This window comes from Cryptosporidium parvum, chromosome 6, assembly GCF_000165345.1.
Source record: "Cryptosporidium parvum Iowa II chromosome 6, whole genome shotgun sequence".
Taxonomy (NCBI): domain Eukaryota; phylum Apicomplexa; class Conoidasida; order Eucoccidiorida; family Cryptosporidiidae; genus Cryptosporidium; species Cryptosporidium parvum.
This window is the reverse complement of record NC_006985.1, coordinates 395,141-415,450: the sequence shown is the minus strand read 5'-3', so window position 1 is coordinate 415,450 and position 20,310 is coordinate 395,141. Positions and strand designations below refer to the sequence as shown.

The 20,310-nt window shown below is 33.0% G+C and overlaps 4 protein-coding genes across 4 annotated transcripts; 2 read left to right on the top strand and 2 right to left on the bottom strand.

Moving 5' to 3' along the window:
* Positions 1 to 25: 25 nt before the first annotated feature.
* cgd6_1740 (Tra1p-like; C-terminal FAT domain plus phoshoinositide 3-kinase domain; very large protein) lies at positions 26 to 16,654 on the top strand (the record flags this gene model as incomplete). The annotated part of the gene is made up of 1 exon (XM_627540.1): positions 26 to 16,654. The coding sequence occupies one exon, from the start codon at positions 26 to 28 to the stop codon at positions 16,652 to 16,654; it is 16,629 nt and encodes a 5,542-aa protein (XP_627540.1).
* Positions 16,655 to 16,741: 87 nt separating this feature from the next.
* On the bottom strand, positions 16,742 to 17,278 carry cgd6_1730 (cleavage and polyadenylation specificity factor 4-like; 3x Zn C3H1 domains; the record flags this gene model as incomplete). The annotated part of the gene is made up of 1 exon (XM_627539.1): positions 16,742 to 17,278. The coding sequence occupies one exon, from the start codon at positions 17,276 to 17,278 to the stop codon at positions 16,742 to 16,744; it is 537 nt and encodes a 178-aa protein (XP_627539.1).
* An 80-nt stretch (positions 17,279 to 17,358) lies between these two features.
* cgd6_1720 (hypothetical protein) lies at positions 17,359 to 18,204 on the bottom strand (the record flags this gene model as incomplete). The annotated part of the gene is made up of 1 exon (XM_627538.1): positions 17,359 to 18,204. One exon carries the CDS (start codon positions 18,202 to 18,204, stop codon positions 17,359 to 17,361), a length of 846 nt encoding a protein of 281 aa, XP_627538.1.
* Positions 18,205 to 18,544: 340 nt separating this feature from the next.
* Positions 18,545 to 20,302, top strand: cgd6_1710 (Mcm10p-like'Mcm10p-like'; the record flags this gene model as incomplete). The annotated part of the gene is made up of 1 exon (XM_627537.1): positions 18,545 to 20,302. The coding sequence occupies one exon, from the start codon at positions 18,545 to 18,547 to the stop codon at positions 20,300 to 20,302; it is 1,758 nt and encodes a 585-aa protein (XP_627537.1).
* Between the last annotated feature and the right edge of the window lie 8 nt (positions 20,303 to 20,310).

Genomic DNA, 20,310 nt, shown 5'->3' with positions numbered 1-20,310 from the left:
TCAATTGATATGGCTTTTTGTTAATATGAATATTAAAGAAGTTGGCACAAGACTTAAATCATTTGGCCAAAATGATTTTAATGAGGAATTGGAATTTCTAACAAATATAAGAGATCAAATTGAGCTATACACAACTGATAAGCAAACCTACTTTTCATTTTTAGAAGAATGTTTGGATGGGATCAGAAACATACTGCTTATGAATGATACAGCAAAAAAACATGATTATAAGAAATCAAGTATAATATGTATGGAGATTATATCATTGTTGCCTCAGAATGAAGTTATATCAAACTACTGTTCAGATTTAGCGCAGTTGTGCTTACATTTGCTTGATAGAGATACCGATGATGTCGGAGTACTCGCAATTCGTAATTTAGTTTTTCTACACAAGAATTATACAGACAAATTAGAAAATGTCGTTGAATCCTTTCTTGGATTCGCATCAAGATTATGTACAGATGTACAACACACTTTGCCACAACTTATTCAGGAAGTTATTTCAAATAGAAATAATAATTCTAGCACTGAAGGGCAAGATATTTATATTCAAAGTGGAAATTCAACAACTAAATCGGACAAAATTAACTCTGTAAATGATGATCCTGATCAATTGTTCTTTCGTGGAGCTCTTTCAACGACTCTGCCAGAGTTAACTGAAATTACAAATCAAGTAAGATCAAATGTTCATAGAGGTCCCGTCACCACTAATGTAAATAATACGAACCCTTCTCAAAATTTGATCCTTCCATGTCACCGATCATTAAGAATTCTGATAGAGCTACCACTGGCCTTATTGCACATTTTTCAGTTATATCCTCACTTCATTGAACGTTACTTCGCCATTTTTGCTCCTAATTTGGTTTCTTGCTTAAACATTGTTAGTCTTTTCCCTAGAGATTTCCACCCAAAGTTGATGGGATCATCTTGCGCATCCCAGAACCATTCTATAAGTCAACTAAAAATAAGCCCAGAACAAATCCCAGAAATAATACGTTCATCTTCATTTAAATCTTTGGTACAGGATTATATGATTGCATGTAGCAAAATTATATTATGGTTTGTTCATTTTTTTAGGGGTTTTAATGGTGACGAACATATATCAGAAACTCTAAGGCAAACTCAGTCAGCATTTATACAGGGGTTTATTCAGGTATTACTATTTTGCCCACCATATTGTCTTCACCAGCGCCGTGAAATATTGGTTTGCCTAAGAAGTATTTTGAATACTGAATTTAGGCAGGGATTTTACGATAGGATAGAAATTTTACTTGATGAAGCAGTTCTCATTGGGCACGGACGTACTGGTTATGAAACTCTTAAAGTGTTATCTTCTGCAATATTGCATGAAATAATTGTATATTTGCGAGCTGAGCATTCCCTTAATTCATACTGCAATAGTTTGAATCAGGATAGTTTTTTCGATTCAATTATGAAGTGCCTACATTCTCTCACAAGAAATATTTTAGATACAGCTCTTCCTTTACCTGCGCAACATTATTGTATCAGATCTGCTGCATTTCTACCAGATATATTAAAAAAAGAAGGTTTTGTTCCTAGTAGTAATACTCAAAGAAATATTATTATTCGGGATATTTTATTGAATATTTTATCGATTTTTTCATTGAAAATTCACCAGCTCCGACGACAAATTTATAATCTAGTTCTCGTCTCTATCAATAAGGAAATACCAGGATTACCCGACTCAAAAACCGATTCACTTACATTCACACCATTAAAGCCGGTATTAAACGATTTTCTTGATGAATTTATTGAAATTTCGAATATTGGTAATTGGTTAGATAACTCGTTTTCTTATGCAAATACACAGATAGGTCATTGTGAAATTTCGATAACTGGTTGTAGTGCATTGAAAAAAGGACTTGATTCTGAAACTGATATGGAAAATCAGACCAAACCATTAATCATTGATGTTTTGAGAGAGCTTAGACCTATTATTCGTGCAACCATAATTGGTGCGCGTCAAACAATTTTTCATATTACAACTTTGAATAGGAATACCATTCCAAGCAGTGATATTAGTAACAAGAATATCTTAAATAATAACCATTCAGGAATGAGTGGTACAACAAATAATAGCAATACAAACAATGTTGATATTACTCGTTTTGACGTAAGAAAACTTGCAAATGGAGTGATGTTAAATGAGGCTGAAAGTAAATTACTACAAAAGATATTAATTGAAGGCATAATCTGCAGTGTTGAATACTGTCAATGTCTTCAGTACACAATGAGCTCATCTGGCCTATTTAAAATAAAAGAAGGTGGAAATGAATGCCAGATCATTCCAACAAGCTCCCTAATCATTCCAAACACAATCCAGAGTAATTATGGTGCAAATCAACACAATAACGCTGTAAGGCAGAACAATGGTGCTAAGCCTCAGCAAAACTCTCCATTATCAATTATGCCAGAAGAGAAGGAGCTTTTAGAGCTTTTAGCTTCAGTGCTGTGTTATATTCACCCGCAATCTTTTGGAGATATAATTCAAGCTACATTTTCGATATTATTCGAGTGGTCTACAAGTATGAGTCCACAAATTTCTTTAATATTCCATTATTGGGGGGTACAACAACACACTGCAAAGGTATTTTATGAATCGATTTTACCACATCTAATGTTAAAATTAGATACCTTAGCTGTTGAGCCAAACTCAAAATTTACTGAATTACGTAGTAAATTATCTCCTATTCAAATATTACTGAAATCGTTGAATGGTAAACAATTATTTTCTGAATCTACTCAATATGACATTTCATCATTCATTGCACAAGTTAATAACATGAATATCCCATCAACACCTTTGACATGCTCAATCTACCCAACAGAACATCACAAACTTGCTCTTTCAAGATACGTAGTGGACCCGCATATAGACAACGTTGAAAGCCATTCGAAAATACCATATTCTCGAGGAAGAATTTCCCATTTTGGAACACCAATACAATTTCCTGATGCAGTTCAAAGCGTTATTGATCCAAGAGATGACCCAAATAATTTAATTAATTTTGCTCCCACAGCTGCACCACACGGAAATCCGGATGATCATCCTTTCCCATTTGATATTCTAACTCAAAATATTAATATTTCATTATTTCAAATGCAGAAAAATATTATTGATTTACCAATACCTGATACTTTTATTTATGGGGGAAATTCAAAAAATGTCAATAAGGATAAGACCAATGAGATAGCATCTGGGCTTGTATCTACTAGGCTGTTAAAGCAACTCTTTAGATATATTGGTCAGAATCCTCAACATGAAACTATTCTAATTCCATATGTTGTGGATTTATGCACGTTGTGTACATCTATGGCCTCAAAATATCAAAATAACATTTTCTTTCTGTCAATCTTAAGATCTTTATTCAGAAGCATTACCCCTGGTGGTAAAGCATCAGGTATTTATAAGGAATTCTTAGTTATTCTTCCCTGGTTCCTAGACACGACTATTAAAATGCAGAAAGAAACTAAGTCTCCTTATCGTGAAATTTGGCTAGAAATCTCTCTTACCGTTCCGGCAAGGCTCAAGTCACTATTACCTTATATGGGGCAATTAATTAGTCCAATGCTTAATGCTCTTGAAAGCAATGATCCAGAGCTTGTTTTATTGGCATTAAGAAGTTTGGATCTCTGGATTGATAATCTTCATCATGATTTCTTATATCCGATCCTTACAAATTCACTTCATCAGCCCCATAGATTTCAAACAAGGCCATCAATTCTTGTAACACTTTGTAAACTATTGAAACCTGCGCCTCCAATTCCTTTACCTGTCTCCCAAGTATTGCTAAGTAACTTTCACAGATATCAAAAGAACAATAGTTTATCCTTCTATGCATTGCAATCTATAGCATTTCAGCATGCAACACTAGTTGGAAGAATTCTAGGAAAATTGGGAGGGAAGAATAGATGGTTCTTAAAAGATTCAGCAGTTTTAGATGTAAATGACCCTCTTTGTGTAAAAGTACCCATTTTAATTAGACCAAGCCCAATTAACAATAAACTAGACACAACTTTGTTTCTAAGAATTGATGATACACTGCAGCATGTTTATAAATATTTATCTTCTATTTCTAAGAAAGATTTTATAAGCTCAAATAAAATAATTAAGAATATGTGCAGTACGCACATCAAAAATTTACTTTTACTCTATCTTTCGATCTTTTGGACTGATATTGGAACTACGGAATCCATTAAAACATTTTTCAATTTTCTAACAAGTTATCTCGAAAAGCATTCCGAGAAAATTGAGAATCCTAATGAGGCAACTCCCTTTTCAATGGACTACATTTCTGAATGCAATAATTTTAAGGCCCAATCATCATATTCGAATAACCTTGAGCTATTTGCTAAATCACTTATTTTGGCATTATCACTTATTGAAGAACTTCATGACTCTGTCGGTGAATTTTGTGATGGATTGACAAATTATTTGGCTATTTATTCCGCATCAAGGTCATTTATTCCCGAACATTGTAATTTGAACCTATATTGGTCTAATACGAAAACTGACCCGGTTGCTCCGATCTTATCTGCTTTATTTGATACGATCGACGTTCAGTTTACAATTTCTCACAATAACCATTTGAAACATACAGAGCCAAGCTACATAGCCCTTGCAGCAGTAAAGAACATGGTAAATATTTACTACAATCTTGTAGAAAACTTTCCATTATTGTACTTTAATAGGGCGTTTCAAACCGCTCAACTCCCATGTCTACTCGAGTCAAATATCGTAAATTTGTGCTATGACATCTCATGGAGTAAAAAAACAGCTGCATGTATCTTGATTATTGAGCTACTTAACCATATTCCACCTATTTGGGCCCAGACATATTTCCAGAAACTTTCAGACGCTCTTTTCTTCATTTCAAAAGACTCTGGAGCGGATAGTAATCCTTTTGCAGAAAGATGTTCTGAGGACGCGTTGGATGCGCTGATTTACTCTGTTTTCACGGGAATAAAACCTTTTGCACTATTTGTTAATTGTGAAAATTTTAGCTCTAAAGTTATTAAAATACCCATATCAAAATACGGAATAACTATTCCAAAAAATAAGTTATCTTTATTATCTGGCGAGTCTATTAATATAAACGATAGAAATTGGGAGGATCTATTGACTGTGATAAATGAAACTAATGAATTAAAGAAAAATAACTCTGAATTTTGGTGGAGTAATAGCTATCGTGTTTATATGGAAATGCTAATTACTGAATCAAAGGATAAGTGGTACTCTGGAGTTGCAATACGTGATGAAATTATGAATTCTTTGGCAAACAATACTCCTCCAGATGAAATTTTGGATATTTTGCGTAAGCATTTATTCCATTTATGTATGAACTCAATAACTCCAAATATATTATCTTTGAGACCTGCCTGTAGAAGAATGGCACAAAAATGTCTTATTACGTTATCTAATATTACAGGTGTTTCTGTTGCAACTTTACTCAATACCAGCTTCAGCAGTCAGTTTGGGAATAACGATACAAATAATCTTAATGCTACTTCGCAAACGACCTTACTACAACAGCTGTTAAGTAGGCTTCAGACCAAATTAATCTCTACCTGTAGCACCCCATATCAGCTTGCCTTCCTAGATACTTTATGTTTTCTAGCATCACTTAGGCCATCGCCTATTGGAATTCCGTCGACAATTATCAGAAGGTTCGTTGAAGATGTTTTTGTTGTAATAAGGGATGAAATAGACTGTGAGATGAATGAATCTCAACAAAAAAATTCGAATAATAGCTTTTCTCAATCTAATATCCAAGTTAATGCTCAAAATAGTCAAGGTAATAAAGGCAACCCAGATTTTAGGAAAAATAAGGTTCAAGTTCAAATTTATTCAATCAGGTTTTTAAAACTTATACTTCTTCATCCAAATTGGTCCGAATTCCTCAGAAGCCGAAGCAACTCCTCAATATCAGTTCCTGTTTCTGCAAATATTTCACCAGTTATTTCTCCAGCAATTCCTTCAAACTGTTCAACACAAATACATCAAAGTTCTAATTTCAATCAAAGCAATCAATTGCAGCACAATTCTCACCAAACAAATGTAAATCAAGGTGTTCAACTTCAGCAAACACAACAGCCTATTCCAGTATTGGCGCAGCATATTTCCGTAAATCACCCTGCACAGGTTGGCACTCAATCCAACCACCAAAACTTACAAAATGTAAATCAATCGAAGACGCAATACCCACACCAAATTTATCAAAACCAGCATCAAACAAATATTAACCAACAATTTCAAATGAATAGTCAATTGGGAATCAACCAAACCAAAACATCTCAAGACGAGCTCAGATGGAAGATTATTGGAGTTCTTTTCCGCTGCGTGACTAGAAAAGATTTAGAAATTTGCAAGGCTGCGCATCATACTCTGAAGGTTATTGTAAGGTTGGAGAGATATTTATTAAATATAGATGGTATTGAGGATTCAAATGGCAACCCAAATATTTGCAATTCATCTATGAATAATACAAACAATAGTCAGTACGAACTTCTGCCTGAAGATCAGCTTAGGCATTGCCTTAGACCCGTACTTGTACATCTGGCATCTGCAACAAAATTAACGGTGCATGTTCTTCAGGGATTGGCACGTCTTTTAGAACTTCTATGTTTTTGCTTTAATGTAACTCTAGGTGAAAAGCTTTTGCAACACTTACAAAGACTTTGTTGGCCAAATGAATATCAAAGAGAGGTTTTAAATTCCAGTAATCAAGCAAGCTCATCTATAAGGCAAGCTCAAAATTCTTCTACGGGACTGGCTAATACTCAAATCGATACTTTTAATCGATATGAGGAAGATTTGCACATGGCAATTGCAATGGTATGCATCTTTCACTTATTACCTCAAGGGTCTGACGAATTTGTTTCAAAAGTGGTTGGGACAATATTGGGTACGAGGAATTTTCCCGGGCTTGATAGAAGCAGCAATATGCAGTCCTCAATATCATCATTCATAACATCTTATACAACATCAATGACCATTTCATCACCCTTTCGCCTTCCTTTGGCACTTTTTGCGACTCATTCTCCGCATAACGTTGTCTTGTTTCTAATTCAACAACTTGCTTCTGATCGATATGCTAATTTTCTTATAGACTTGATTAAGATGAGTCCATGTTCTGTTATTAGAGTAAAGCTCTATCAACTAAGGACTCAACTCATTGAGTCTACAGTAAACAGGATTTTAGAAGAAGCAGAGAATGTTGAGAATAAGTGTGACTCATATATCCCCACAGCAAACTTTTCCCAAGTCACTGGATCTTCAGTCCAACAAAATATCAATAACTCTGTTGTTGGGGCGCCGCAAAACATTAATAAAGCAAACCCCAATGTTATTCCGGTTTCTCCTGCATTTACTGAATCATATAGTAGCGCGTGGAACGGAATAAGAGTTTTAAATAGTCTTTGCGAAGAGTGGCCGAGCTTGCTTGTAATTGATTTCCTGGAGTATTATGCATCTAGTAATAGGTCTGCCCTAACAATTATTGATATACTACTTACAATGTATAATACAATTTTTAACAGGCTAGTTGTATTCACAAAAAGCGGAGGCATTTCCACTCATGGAAATTTTGATAATAAATTTGAACTATCATTAGCATATCAAGGTACTGTAGCATGGCAACATCCTTGGAGTTTTTTTCACTCAAATGAGTGTTTTATGCTATATAAAATGCTTATTGGATTTTATACTGCAACAAACAATCTTGAAAATGTACAAAATAAGGAATACCTTGAAAAAAAATGCTATGGTAACAGGGTGGGCGACGAAATTATTAACGATATTTTATCCGTCCAGAATTCAATGAAAAGTGTATTATATTCAGCAGTTAGCCTTCCTTCAAATACCTCATCGATTACCAACTTTTCTCAATCTTCTACCTCATCTTTTCAGAGGCAAAATTTAACTGAAGATCAAACATTTTCTAATAGCTTTTCGTTTACTTCACACCAGATGAGGCAGAATATACAGAATTCTAATAACAATTTGAATTCATCTTTGCACGCAAATAATTCTCACAATTCAATTAGCTCAACATCAAACTCTACCTTAAATAATCAACCAATTTACCCATCTAAAGAATTAATTATATCATTGCTCTCGACAATTATTCACGGGCAAGATGTAAAAGAACATTTGAAAAGAAGAAGGATTGACGTTATTTTGACAATTGCTACTCTTTTTGGTACAAGTTCAACTCTTGATAGTGGTGCTTTTCGCGATTTCCTTATTTGTACAGTTCCAAAAACTCTTTCAAATCAAGAAAAGCGTTTACTTTTTAACCAACTCATTCAAAGATATTATCCAAGTGGACCTAATATAGATACATCTTCAATTCTACCTGGTACTCAAATTGCATGTATACAGCTTATACTGATTCCACTGTTAGAATACGAATTCAATAGAAACAATGAGAAAATTCGTCATAGTGAAGATTCATGGTTAAATGACTATATTTGTGAAGGTATAATAACCAGAATAATACTTCCAAGTTTGGAAAGAAATGTAATCCCATTACATGGAACCAATGGACTTTCTGCAACAGATGATCCTCTTAAAATAGAGATACTTAAACTTCTTATTTTACTTGTGAAGAATAAATACTCTCTAGAAACAATATCCAATAACAGAAAAAGACTTATAAAGGATGTTTGGAATATTTTGAGAACTGAATCTTCTTTGCTCAAGTCTTGGGGCTACATTACTATGTGTTACTTTGTAGAAAAATATCCTTTTCCAGAGAAGATTTTGTTTTCAATGTTGGTAGCTCTTACAAGGCTTTATGGAGTTTCTGAAGTTAGACTTACTGTTCGAAGAGCTCTGAATTTATTTATTCCACTTTTGCACAATATCAAACCGATCATCAAAGATGATACACTAAATATTTTTTCACCAGAAAATGAAAGTGATAAAAGCTTATTTTCTCTAATACCTTCACCTCCTAAACTATTTATTAAAGACAAAACCCCTGAAACGCTATTTTCTAACTGGCTTAGGTTGATGATTGCAATACTAATTCAAGATAGTTATAATTTGCCTTTACAACAACAATTGTATCACTGGAATATTATCACACTTCGCCCTAATATATTTGCATTTGAATATATTTATCTTCTTTCTCCAGTTTTATCAACTTTAACCAAATTACTATGGGGGTTTGGTTCAGTTGGTCAAAATAGCTCTCAATCTACAAGTTCATCCTATGCAGGCAGCAACTCTGGTATGACGAACAACTTTGGTCAATCTGCATTCCCTTCAAATAATATTTTGAATATTCCCTTCCTACCTGAAATGAAAAGAATGATTTTTGGTATATTAATTGTAATCACTAATTGGGTGTGTAATTTTGATGCTGAAGTGAATATAGGAGTTTCGAGTCATTGTATCGATTCTGATGATAACTTGGAATTAAAAAGAAGAAGGATATCCCATTCAATTAGTAAAGATGAAAAAAACAACCAAAGTATATGTTCAGGAGTTGGTAAAGAATATAGAAATGTTGCAAATGCAACTATTGATATTTCATCAATTCCGCAACTTGCAGAATTATTAAAAATTGAAGATGAAACATCTTCCGTCTCAATTATTGATTTAGTTATAACAATTTGGTTTAGGCTTGCTTTATTGGCATCTAGTAGTGACCACAAGATCGTTTCAAAATCATTCAGCACTATATCGAAAATTATTTTAATTTATCCAAATTGCAAAGTACAAATCAGTTGGTTGGATATAGGTTTTAATTTAAGTAATAATTCTCATTTATCATCGATTTCTAGCTCTACCAGATCCAATATTTCACAGAATCCGAGTACTAATAGCCAAGGGCTAAACAGTCAGCATCAAACTATTTCGCCAAACCTCATTGCTTTTCAATTGACACTTATCGCAGGGCTTCAGGTTTTCTGCATCCATCAAACCTCTGCCACAATAATCATGCAATTAGATTCAATTCTACAAATTCTTGAGCCTGCTTTTGTTTCAAATGATAAGAATGTCTCTGAAGCTCTATATGTGTTAATTTGTAAGATAATTCAAATAATCCCTCATCCTTCGACGCAACTAAAAGACTCTATAACAAAAATTGTAAATTTTATATATTCTAATGAAGAAAATATTCAAAATAGTGATCGCCAGCCTAGAGAATTGGATTATAATTATGTTGACAACTTCAAGGTTCCTCTGTCAAAAAAATTAACAGTAGATAACAAAATAGATTCATTCTATATTAGATTAATTGATATTTCAACTTCTGGTATTTGGTCCCTAGTAAATCAAGAATTATCGGTGTTACCAGAACTATTCCCAGCCAAAGTTACATCAAATAACCAGACTACAACAAATGATAATTCGAATCTTCTACAATACTCAGAGCAAACTACGAATTGTTCTGGAAGAAATATCTCGCTTCATACTTCTATCAAAATTATTTCATCGTTTATGGTCTTGGGTATTGCCTTGAACGAACAAGATGTCCATAAATCTCAAGAAGAAACAACAGAAATTGCTGTTATGTTTCTCAGATACTTTTCTCCATTAATAATATATGTTTTGGATAAGGCTCTCGCTTATTATAGTAGTTCTAACTCGCAGAATTTAAACAGCTTACAGCCGAGCGCTTTATCCGGAAAATCAAACATATCAAATGCTAATAAAAACACGAATATTTCAACCTCAAGATCAAACACTCAAAATCTAAATCATACGGTCTCTAATGCACTACAACATTTGAATGGATCAAATACTTCTATACTAAATAACTGTGCGGACTTGTTTCAACTAATTTTGATTTCACCATATTTTACAATGAAAAGCTTAAATAGCAATGTTTTTAGACAACATATTATTGTTCTACTGAGAGATTTTGGATTGATAACATTTCAAGGTGGGATTGTTCATCTATTAATGAGTATTCTTGGACGATGGATATTTAATCATCAGTTGAATATCAATAGTTATTTATCGGAGAAGCTAGAAATTGAGGTAGAAGAAGGTTCAAATTTGTTTGTTTGCAACTCTTTGATAGTTGATTCGAATGAATCGGTCGAGAATGATTTTGAGGGAAAGAGAAGAATTAAAGTGTATAATTTAGATGAAATATTAAAATTCTATTCGAATTTAGATTACAAAAACAAAACTGATGAGACTTCTATTAAAGTTTTGAAATACGAGTTAGTGATTACGCTTTTGACAGGATGGTCTTTAATATGCGATAGAAATCGTAGATTTGAAATGCATCTAATATACCATTCGTTTTTGGAGGAAATTCTAAATAATCACGAGGATGAAATTCTGAAAATTATTTTAAATTATGAGGGAAATCTCAAAGCAAAAATCGAAGGCTCTTCTAACAATATTGTTCTTAAACAAGCTAATACCTTTGTCTTTACAGAAAAGGCACTGACTCAACTTGAGAAATGCGCACTTTTAGGTTTGGCTTCGCCTCATCCAAAAATAAAACTTGGATTTCTAAAATGGTTTAATGAAAAGCTGCCAAAAGATTTGTTCGGTAGGCTTCGATATTTATTCACAACATCAAATTTTGATGTGCTTGCAGAGAGATTCTATATAACTCAATTTCTAGAATTGCTAATGCCTACAATGACTTTTAGTGAAAAAAGTTCAATCATCAGCAATAAAATGGGAGCATTCCCATCTATTCTTCCCTCAATAGAGCAACAAATTATTAATAAATTAGATAAATCCTCAAATGAAAGCTATCAATCATTTAAGACAAATGATTTTAAGACTAACTTAACAGAAGTAGAATTAGAATGGTGGGAACTACAAAATTTAAAATTAAAAGAGAATTATGAAGATGACAATGCGAGCACTAGTAGTGATATATCTTTGATTTGCATACTAGACAGCTCAAGTAGCGATCAATCTAATTCTTCGCTAATTAACAGACCACAGCATAATAATTTTGTAGCTGGGCAAGTGAAATTCGATTTATTAGATGATGTTATTGGGAACCTGAAACGGAATCCAGGTTTAGCAATCGACTCTTTATTGTTCTTCTCAAGTACAAGCGAATCCATTTCAATCTCTCTTTGGAAAACTATTTTTCCGTGGATTTGGAATAACTTGGAGCACCAACAAAGAAATGAATTAACGCTTGATATTATTGAATTGCTTTCTAAAGAAAGACATCATAGAGTGAGTTCAGCAATGCCTTCTGAATGGACAATACCGCATGTTATACTTGATTCCCTACTATCATGTGACAATCCACCTATTTTACCGGCAACTTTGCTTTTGCATTTATCAACGAAATTAAGATGTTGGCATATTGCATCTAACTATTTAAGTAACCAGATTAATACGAGTAACTCCCAAGCAAACATTAATAAGAAAGAAAATAACTTTATTTCTAAAGTGAATTGTAATCATGATTTTAAAAATAACTTAGTTCAAGATGATGGACCCGATAGTTCTTGGATGATATTGGCACAAATTTATGGGGAATTACAAGAAGAAGACATTGTAATTGGCATTAGAAGGTCATTTTCCAATTGTCTCGAAACCCATATGGGATTAGCGCTAATGCAGCAGGCGGAGTGGAGTAAAGCACAGGAAATATTTTACAATAACCTTGATGCAATATATAATTCAAGTTCTAAAGCTACTAATAGTAATGCAGATTGTAGCCATAATATTCTAAATTGGGCAAGAATTTTTGAAAACTCTGATTCATCACTATTAAATAATGAAACAATGATTTGGATAGATAGTTGGGTTGCTTGCGCAAAGCATCTAAATCAATGGAATACCCTAAACGAGTTTGCTAAGGAGCGCAGAAACCCTCAACTTCAATTGGAATGCTCATCAAAACTACAAGATTGGGTTTTAGTGGAGAAACTAGTCAACAAGTATATTCTGCATAACCCTATTACAAAGTTATGTCAAGCATATCATTCTTTATATGACTTGCTATTAGGAGGAATTAATAACAATTGGAATTTGCAAAGTAAGGGAACTCAAGAATCGCTGTCTAACTCTAGTACTAATATAAGTAACCAGAATCGAGTAAATAATTCAACAAATAGTCAAAACTTAAATAATGGTGCTTACTGCCAGCAGTTTTCACAAAGCATAATTCAAAATAGTTCGAGATCAAAACTAGCCGAATTTGAACGCCACTGTTCAATTGGCTATAGAACTGTGCTAAATTTTTGGGCTATGCTACCAAGCGTAGTAACTACATGTCATGTTCCTCTACTGTTAAATTTCCAGCAATATATAGAGCTGCAAGAAGGCTTCAGACTCTCATCAGATATAGAAAGAAAACTTTACCCAGATGGTCCAAATAGCAATATTAATCACTCCTTAAACGGTAATATTGTTCAGAATACTGCAAATTTTGGTTCAAACTATATTATTCATCACTCAAATGCAAATAATCTTGCTCAAAGCTCACAATCAATTAATACAGGGAATCCAAATTCCCATGTAAATATTAACTCACATTCGAACCTTCAGAATACAAGCAACTCAACGCCAGGTTATTTTGAGGCCAGAATGTTGAATGTATGGAGAGATAGATTGCCTAATAAGTGGGACAGTATGATATTATGGAACGATCTTTTTGTATGGAGAAACTTTGTTTTCTCTATCATTATGAATCTAATTAGTAGGTCAGACCATTTAACTTCTCAAGCAAAATCTCTTTGGCCAAGTTATTTGCAGGATATGCCCTGGACAATGATAAAATTCGCATCAATTGCGAGGAAATCCCATCGTTTACCAGAGGTCTCGGTTGCATTGCTACAGAGATTACAAAATCATTTACAGGTTTCAGGAGGAGATGCATATAGGGCAGAAACATTTCTCGCGACTTTGGAAAAAGTTAAGCTTTGCTTATCTGATACTACTCAATTAAGAACTGGCCTAAATATCCTTAATATGACTGATTTCCAAAAATGCCCGGAACCTTATTTTGATGAATACAGGGCAGAATTTCTGAGGTTAAAGGGGATTATTTCAAATAAATTATATCCTAATTATTATATTGATGGCGAAATTCCAAATAATGCAAACTCTGTAACAGGAAGCAATGTATTAAACTCAGAACAAGGACACCCTGGTTTAAATAATACGTCTGCTACAGGTATTAGTACTTCAGTTGTTCGTGTTAATGCAGACTTACTTTCTTCTTTAAAGGTATATCCACTATTCGCAAGAGGATGGATCACTTGGGCTCAATATACTGATAGGCTATTATATATACACCAAAACATGAGTTATGCAGTTAATGCAGTAATCTCTTACTTAATGGGAATATATTTAAGGCCAGATAAATACTCTATTTTACTTTCAAGGGTACTTTGGTTATTGCCACATGACTCTCCTGATGGAAAATATCTCTCATTAGCATTTAAAAAATATTCGGATCATTTACCTTGCGCTGTTTGGCTTCCATGGATTCCTCAATTGATAGCTGGAATAGATAGAATTGAAGGAAGTGCTATTTTGCATATTTTAAACAAGATTGTGTTAATATTCCCACAAAGTATTTATTTTAATATTAGAAGTAGCTATCTTGAAAAAAGAGAAATGGCTCACATGTATTGGTATTTATCCTCTAATTCTGAAACTGAAAATACAAGCCAGGGTCCTCCTCCTCCGCCTTCTTCTGGAATTTATCCAAGTTTTATTTCTTTGGGATGGCAAAGAATTGAATCACTGATGAATACTTGTAGAATTAGACACGGCGCACTAACTTTAGCTCTTGAACACTGGGTTGAAGACATTGTACTACACTGTAAACCTGACCCACTTGATGAACTCTTATGTGCAATACGTACATTATTCCAAATGACAATTGAAATCTCCCCCATTAATGATGAATCAATCATTGTTCAAGATTCGAATTTGAGTGATACAAAAGCATCCGACATTTTCCCAAATATAGGAACACACTTTTTGGAACACAATATCATTAGAAGGTACGAGCAGTTATTGAATAAGTCTTCATCCTTGAATAATAAATCTTTCGAAAGATCTAAGAACATTATCAAACAATATTGGAACGAATTTAAAAATGACTTTCATGTTTATCTATGTAATAACACAAACCCTCCTATTGAAAGGGTTTCACAATTAAAACTCGACTATGTCTTGGAAAAGCTCAAGAAGTGGAAAGATCACTTTACTAAATGTACAGAAAGGTATTCAAATGAAAATATCAGAGGAAAGTCTCTGTTATCGGATTTCTCAACTACTCTCTGCGATCTATTCCATAGAATCAATATTCGTTTGGAAGTTCCTGGACAATATTTGAGAATTGTCTCTGAAAGTCTCTACTTAAGAAATTTTGCTGTTTTAGAAAACACAAATAGTAATAATCCGATTGGTGGTGTTATATACCTACATAGATCATTGCCTACAGTTGAAACGGTTGTAAGACAATCATACACACTGAAAAGAATAGGATTTATCACTTCTAGTGGAAGTACTATACACTTCTTAATTCAGCCATATAGTGGGCTTCAACAAAAGGTTGAGGAACGCATTCTTCATCTTCAAGTTACACTAAATACACTTTTATATAAATATAAGGAAACCAGGTCCAGAAATATTTCTTTTGCAATACAACCTTGTATACCATTGCATCCACGTTGCCGTATCATTGAAGATACAGGAAATAAGAAGAGCTTTACCGAACTTTTTGAAGAGGAAGCGAATAGCAGTAACTGTACATGCCCAATAAAAGACCTTGACTTCCCGATATTACTTCATAGAAAGCTTATCAATATCTCACTCAGGAAGTTGAATAATATAAATAATTCACAACTTGATAAGGAAATGCTAAAAATTTATACTGAGCTGTGTGATAACTGGGTCCCAGATAATATCTTTAAAAGAAGTATTTTAAGAAAGTTCAACTCGCATGACCAATCATTTTTATTCACTAAACAGTTTACTACTCACTTGGGTTTACTGTCAATATTTTCATATATTCTAGGTGTAAATGATGTTACTCCCGGAAAACTATTTATTTCGTTGGATACTGGGCAGGTTTATCAATCAGAATTAAAATCCTCTTATGTCTCATCCACACTGCTTATTGATAAAACTGAAAAGGTTCCTTTTAGGTTAACAAGAAATATGGAACATTTAATGGGTCCCTTCGGTAAGAATGGTATCCTTCCAGGTACTATGCTCGCATTTGCTCAATGTCTACAAAAATATGAGTTTCACGTAAGAAATTTACTCTGCTCCCTGCTTAGAGACGATTTGCATGCATTTTCTGTCCATAGAGCTTTACAGATCCCTCAAAATCGTAATTTATATCAAAAACCAAATAACCCTTCCGTAGAATCGGACTTTGATAATAGTTCGCAAACAGTCATAAACTCGCCCAACACAGCAAATGACCATTCTCAGAACACAATTTCCCAGATAATGCAGCAAAGATTACTTTCTAACGTTGAAATTAGGGAGAAAGTAGATAGAAATGTTCGCAGGATGATGGAGAAAATAGCAGTATTAACTAATCCTAGGCCAATCAATGAAAATAGTCAACTCATTGACAGAAGTGTACTTGAGCTGATAGAATGTTCTACGGATCCTAAAAACCTTTCTGCCATGAAGCCAACATGGATGCCGTGGCTATAAGTGATTTTTGAAAAAATTAGATCAAAATTCCCTAAAAAGTGATCAAAAACGATCAATTAAGTAAATTAGATAGTAAATGCGAGATTATTAAATATTACTTGATACTTCCGAGCACACAGCTTGTGCATAGCTTTCTTTGCAAATGTCATCTAATACTTTGATGATGGAAGATGTTTCTGGATCCATTTTAGGTATTAAATTTTTGTCCTGTATTATAGATAATAGGAATGAGTCGGGAAGAAAATCTGGTATTTCGTGTCTTGCTTTTGGCTCATGACGCCTTTTACACTTAGGCCCATATTTACAAAACCCAAGGAAATATTGCGCGCAAAGTGGTGTGTCATCTGCCTTGTGTTTGAAGGGGCAATTCCCTAGTGCCTCATCCACGCATACGCCATACTTTTGATATATAAAGCATGGTGGCATTCTCTCATAATTATATTGGTGCAAAAAATCGCAAAAATCCCCCTTCATACACATATTTCTAATCCAATGCCTACAAACAACAGAATGTCGGCCTCTAACATTAGGGTCATATCTCGTAACAGACTGATTTTGTAGCAAGCGAAGTTTTTCGTCCTCCATCCTCTCAATTACATCTTCAATACTTAACCTTGCACTCATTTTTATCAAGACTCACGGTAATTCAACGTTTCATGGAGAAAAATACGAATTTAATGGCGCTAAAATGTATTTCTTTACATCTATTTTTCAGAGTTCAAAACTAAAGCTTTCGCAACATTATTTAATCTTTTTTCTGCCCCTAGAATATGATCGATCCTTTGAGTCAAATTATTAATCATTACTGAAAATTTTCCTGTTGTGACCTCGTATCCTGTAGCCATCAGCCTAATTTGCTCTAGTTGTTCTAAAGAGAACTTATCATTGTTGGTGAATGTATTCGGTCGAGATGAATTTATTGAAATATCCTGGGTCGTTTCAATTACTAGTTCACCCTTCAGCTTCGACTCGCCAATTAATTTCATCATATCCAATACTTTATTTCTTTCAAACTCGATTTTTTTGTTAAGTTTTTCTGGATATTCAGACCAAAATTGTTTGAGCTTTACTAAAAGCTCTCTTTGTTTATTTGTCTTTTCATTTGCAACTGATCTCAATAAATATATATCTATCAAAGATTTTGTTTCATTATTTGTCAATGATATTATTTTATTTTCTTCTTGTTTAAGTTTCTCTTTAGCCCAATCTGTATCAAAAATTACGCATTTTTTCAGACTATTGAAATATAAATTTTCTCTGTTCAACAAGACTTTTCTGAATAACTCGCATTTCCTTTTACTTTTTATTTTTCTCTCTGTATAAGTTAATACAGCATTTCTATAAATCTGCCTATATGGACGAATATAATCTGCACATATTTTTTCCAATTGTTCCACAGAAAAAGGTGGCTTAGCATATCTTTTATTTACTCTTGGTATCGCTCTAACTACAGCAGGAGCAGATTTCCTAAAACTTTTCCCTGCCTTTCTAACCTCAAAAACTCCAGGAGAGTGTACATTAAAACATTCTTCATCCATTTTATATAGCATTCGCTGTATTAAAACAATTATTAGACTTCCTAATTTATCTCCTCATAAATGAAAAAAAAAAATGCTTGCGTAAAACTATGTTTACATTCTATTCAAAATTATTTTTTTATTCCTCACTTTATATTTTTTGTATTGGCATTACCAAATATTATACGTGTGGAAGTTATTTATGTGGACACAGCTCTTTATTTCAATTTTAATAAGAAAAATGCATCAGTTAAATTAAATATTTATATTTATTATTTATTTTAAAAATTAATATAAATGTTCATAAGCTCAATTCTTTATAAACTTTACTTATTTAATTCTCCCCACATGTTTTTTTTTGTGCGAATTCTGAATGTTTATGGAAGAAATTGAAAAAAATTTGAAAAAAAATACTCGAATATTTGAAGAGAATTCATCTCTATTTCTAGAAAATATTTTAATTCCAAAAGTTAGGTTGAAAAAGTTGATTGAAAATGGGAGTTTGTTAAAGTTATCTGGATTAGATCAAATCAGTACAACTTCTAAAGATAATTTTAATTTTAGTTACGTATTTATCGTGTTTTATTCAATTTCAGATGATTTAAATTACTCGAATGATGAAATTAATAAAAGATATACTATATGGAATATCACTGATCTAAAAGGTAGCAAATGCAGGTTATATCTCTTCGGAGAAGTATTCGAACAATTTCAAAATGAATTGATTGGATATTTATATCTAATCATTAACCCGTCAATAATTACTTCTGATGGGAAAAATTTTAAAAGTTATTTAAGCATTTCAAAATTAAGTCAAATTATCAAAGTAGGTAAAGTTAATGGATTCTCTATTTGTAAAGGGGTAAATAAAAATGGAACATTATGCACAAATCCTATCGATTCCAACTATCAAGGGCAATTATGTAAACATCATATTTCTTCCAAGACAATAGAAAATCTAAAAAAAAAATCAAATGAAAATCGATTAGTATATCCTTCAACCTTGCAAAATGATAATAAGCCTTCATGCGATGGAGAAATAGAAAGTAAAAGAACAGATTTGTTGAAACATATTTCGAAAGAAAATAAGATGAAATTTAGAAGGTTAGTAAAATCCAACCTTAATGGATTTGAGCATCCTAATACTAGTCAATTAAAACGCGTTTGGACTGATCTTGATGAAGATACATCGAGTAAACGCGAAATTTTTGATCTTAATGGCAAGTTAAATAAAGCAATTAAAGAAAATAATAATAGCGAAGTACTAAGCATTCTGAGATATCTGTCAAACTTCGATACTTTTAGCACATCCCTTGATGTCATAATAAAAAGTGGAATTATTCACTCCATTTCAAATCTAGAACTAAAAACCATGGAAATTGAGACTGCAATATTTGCCTTGAGAGTTAGGCATAAGCTCTGTAATAGTAAAGGATACTGGCCAAGGATAAAAATCGAAATACCCGAAAAAAATGAAAATTTTCGAGTTCCAGAAGCCCATTTAGATGTAAACTGGAAAGATATGTATAAAAAGATCTCATCTTTCGAAGATAAAATTTCAAAGGGAGAGAATAAAGAAAGAAATTTATTGTTGGGAAGTTTAACAGGTGTGAAGCAGAATAGTGGAAAACAAAACTCAAACTTTAATAGTATTTTTTCTAAGATTGACCAAGTTGTGTCACTAAATACATCTTGTGATGACACAATTCAAAAATTGGAGTCTAATCAACTTAGAAAAAAACTATTGGAGTTAGAAGATGCAGATAAAACGACTGAGCTTAAAAGAAATATCAATTCAGTCAAAATTTGCAATGCAGTAAGATGTAAAAAATGCGGTATTTGGACAGAGGGTAATGCAAATCTCATTTGTAAAGATGAACATCCAGAATCGATAATATTCAACCAAAACGCAATAAAAGAATCTTGGTTATGCAAATCATGCAATGAACGTATATATAGCATAAATGGCTACTTAAATCCATATTGCCCGAGATGCAAGGTAGATACAGTGTGTAACTTAAAAAGAAATTCAATTTATAAATTGAGAGTAGAATCCCCTGATAAAAAAAAAACACTATTGATTAGGAATGGAGAGAGAATGGATGAAATAGAACCGATAGATTTAGTGTAAAATAACAA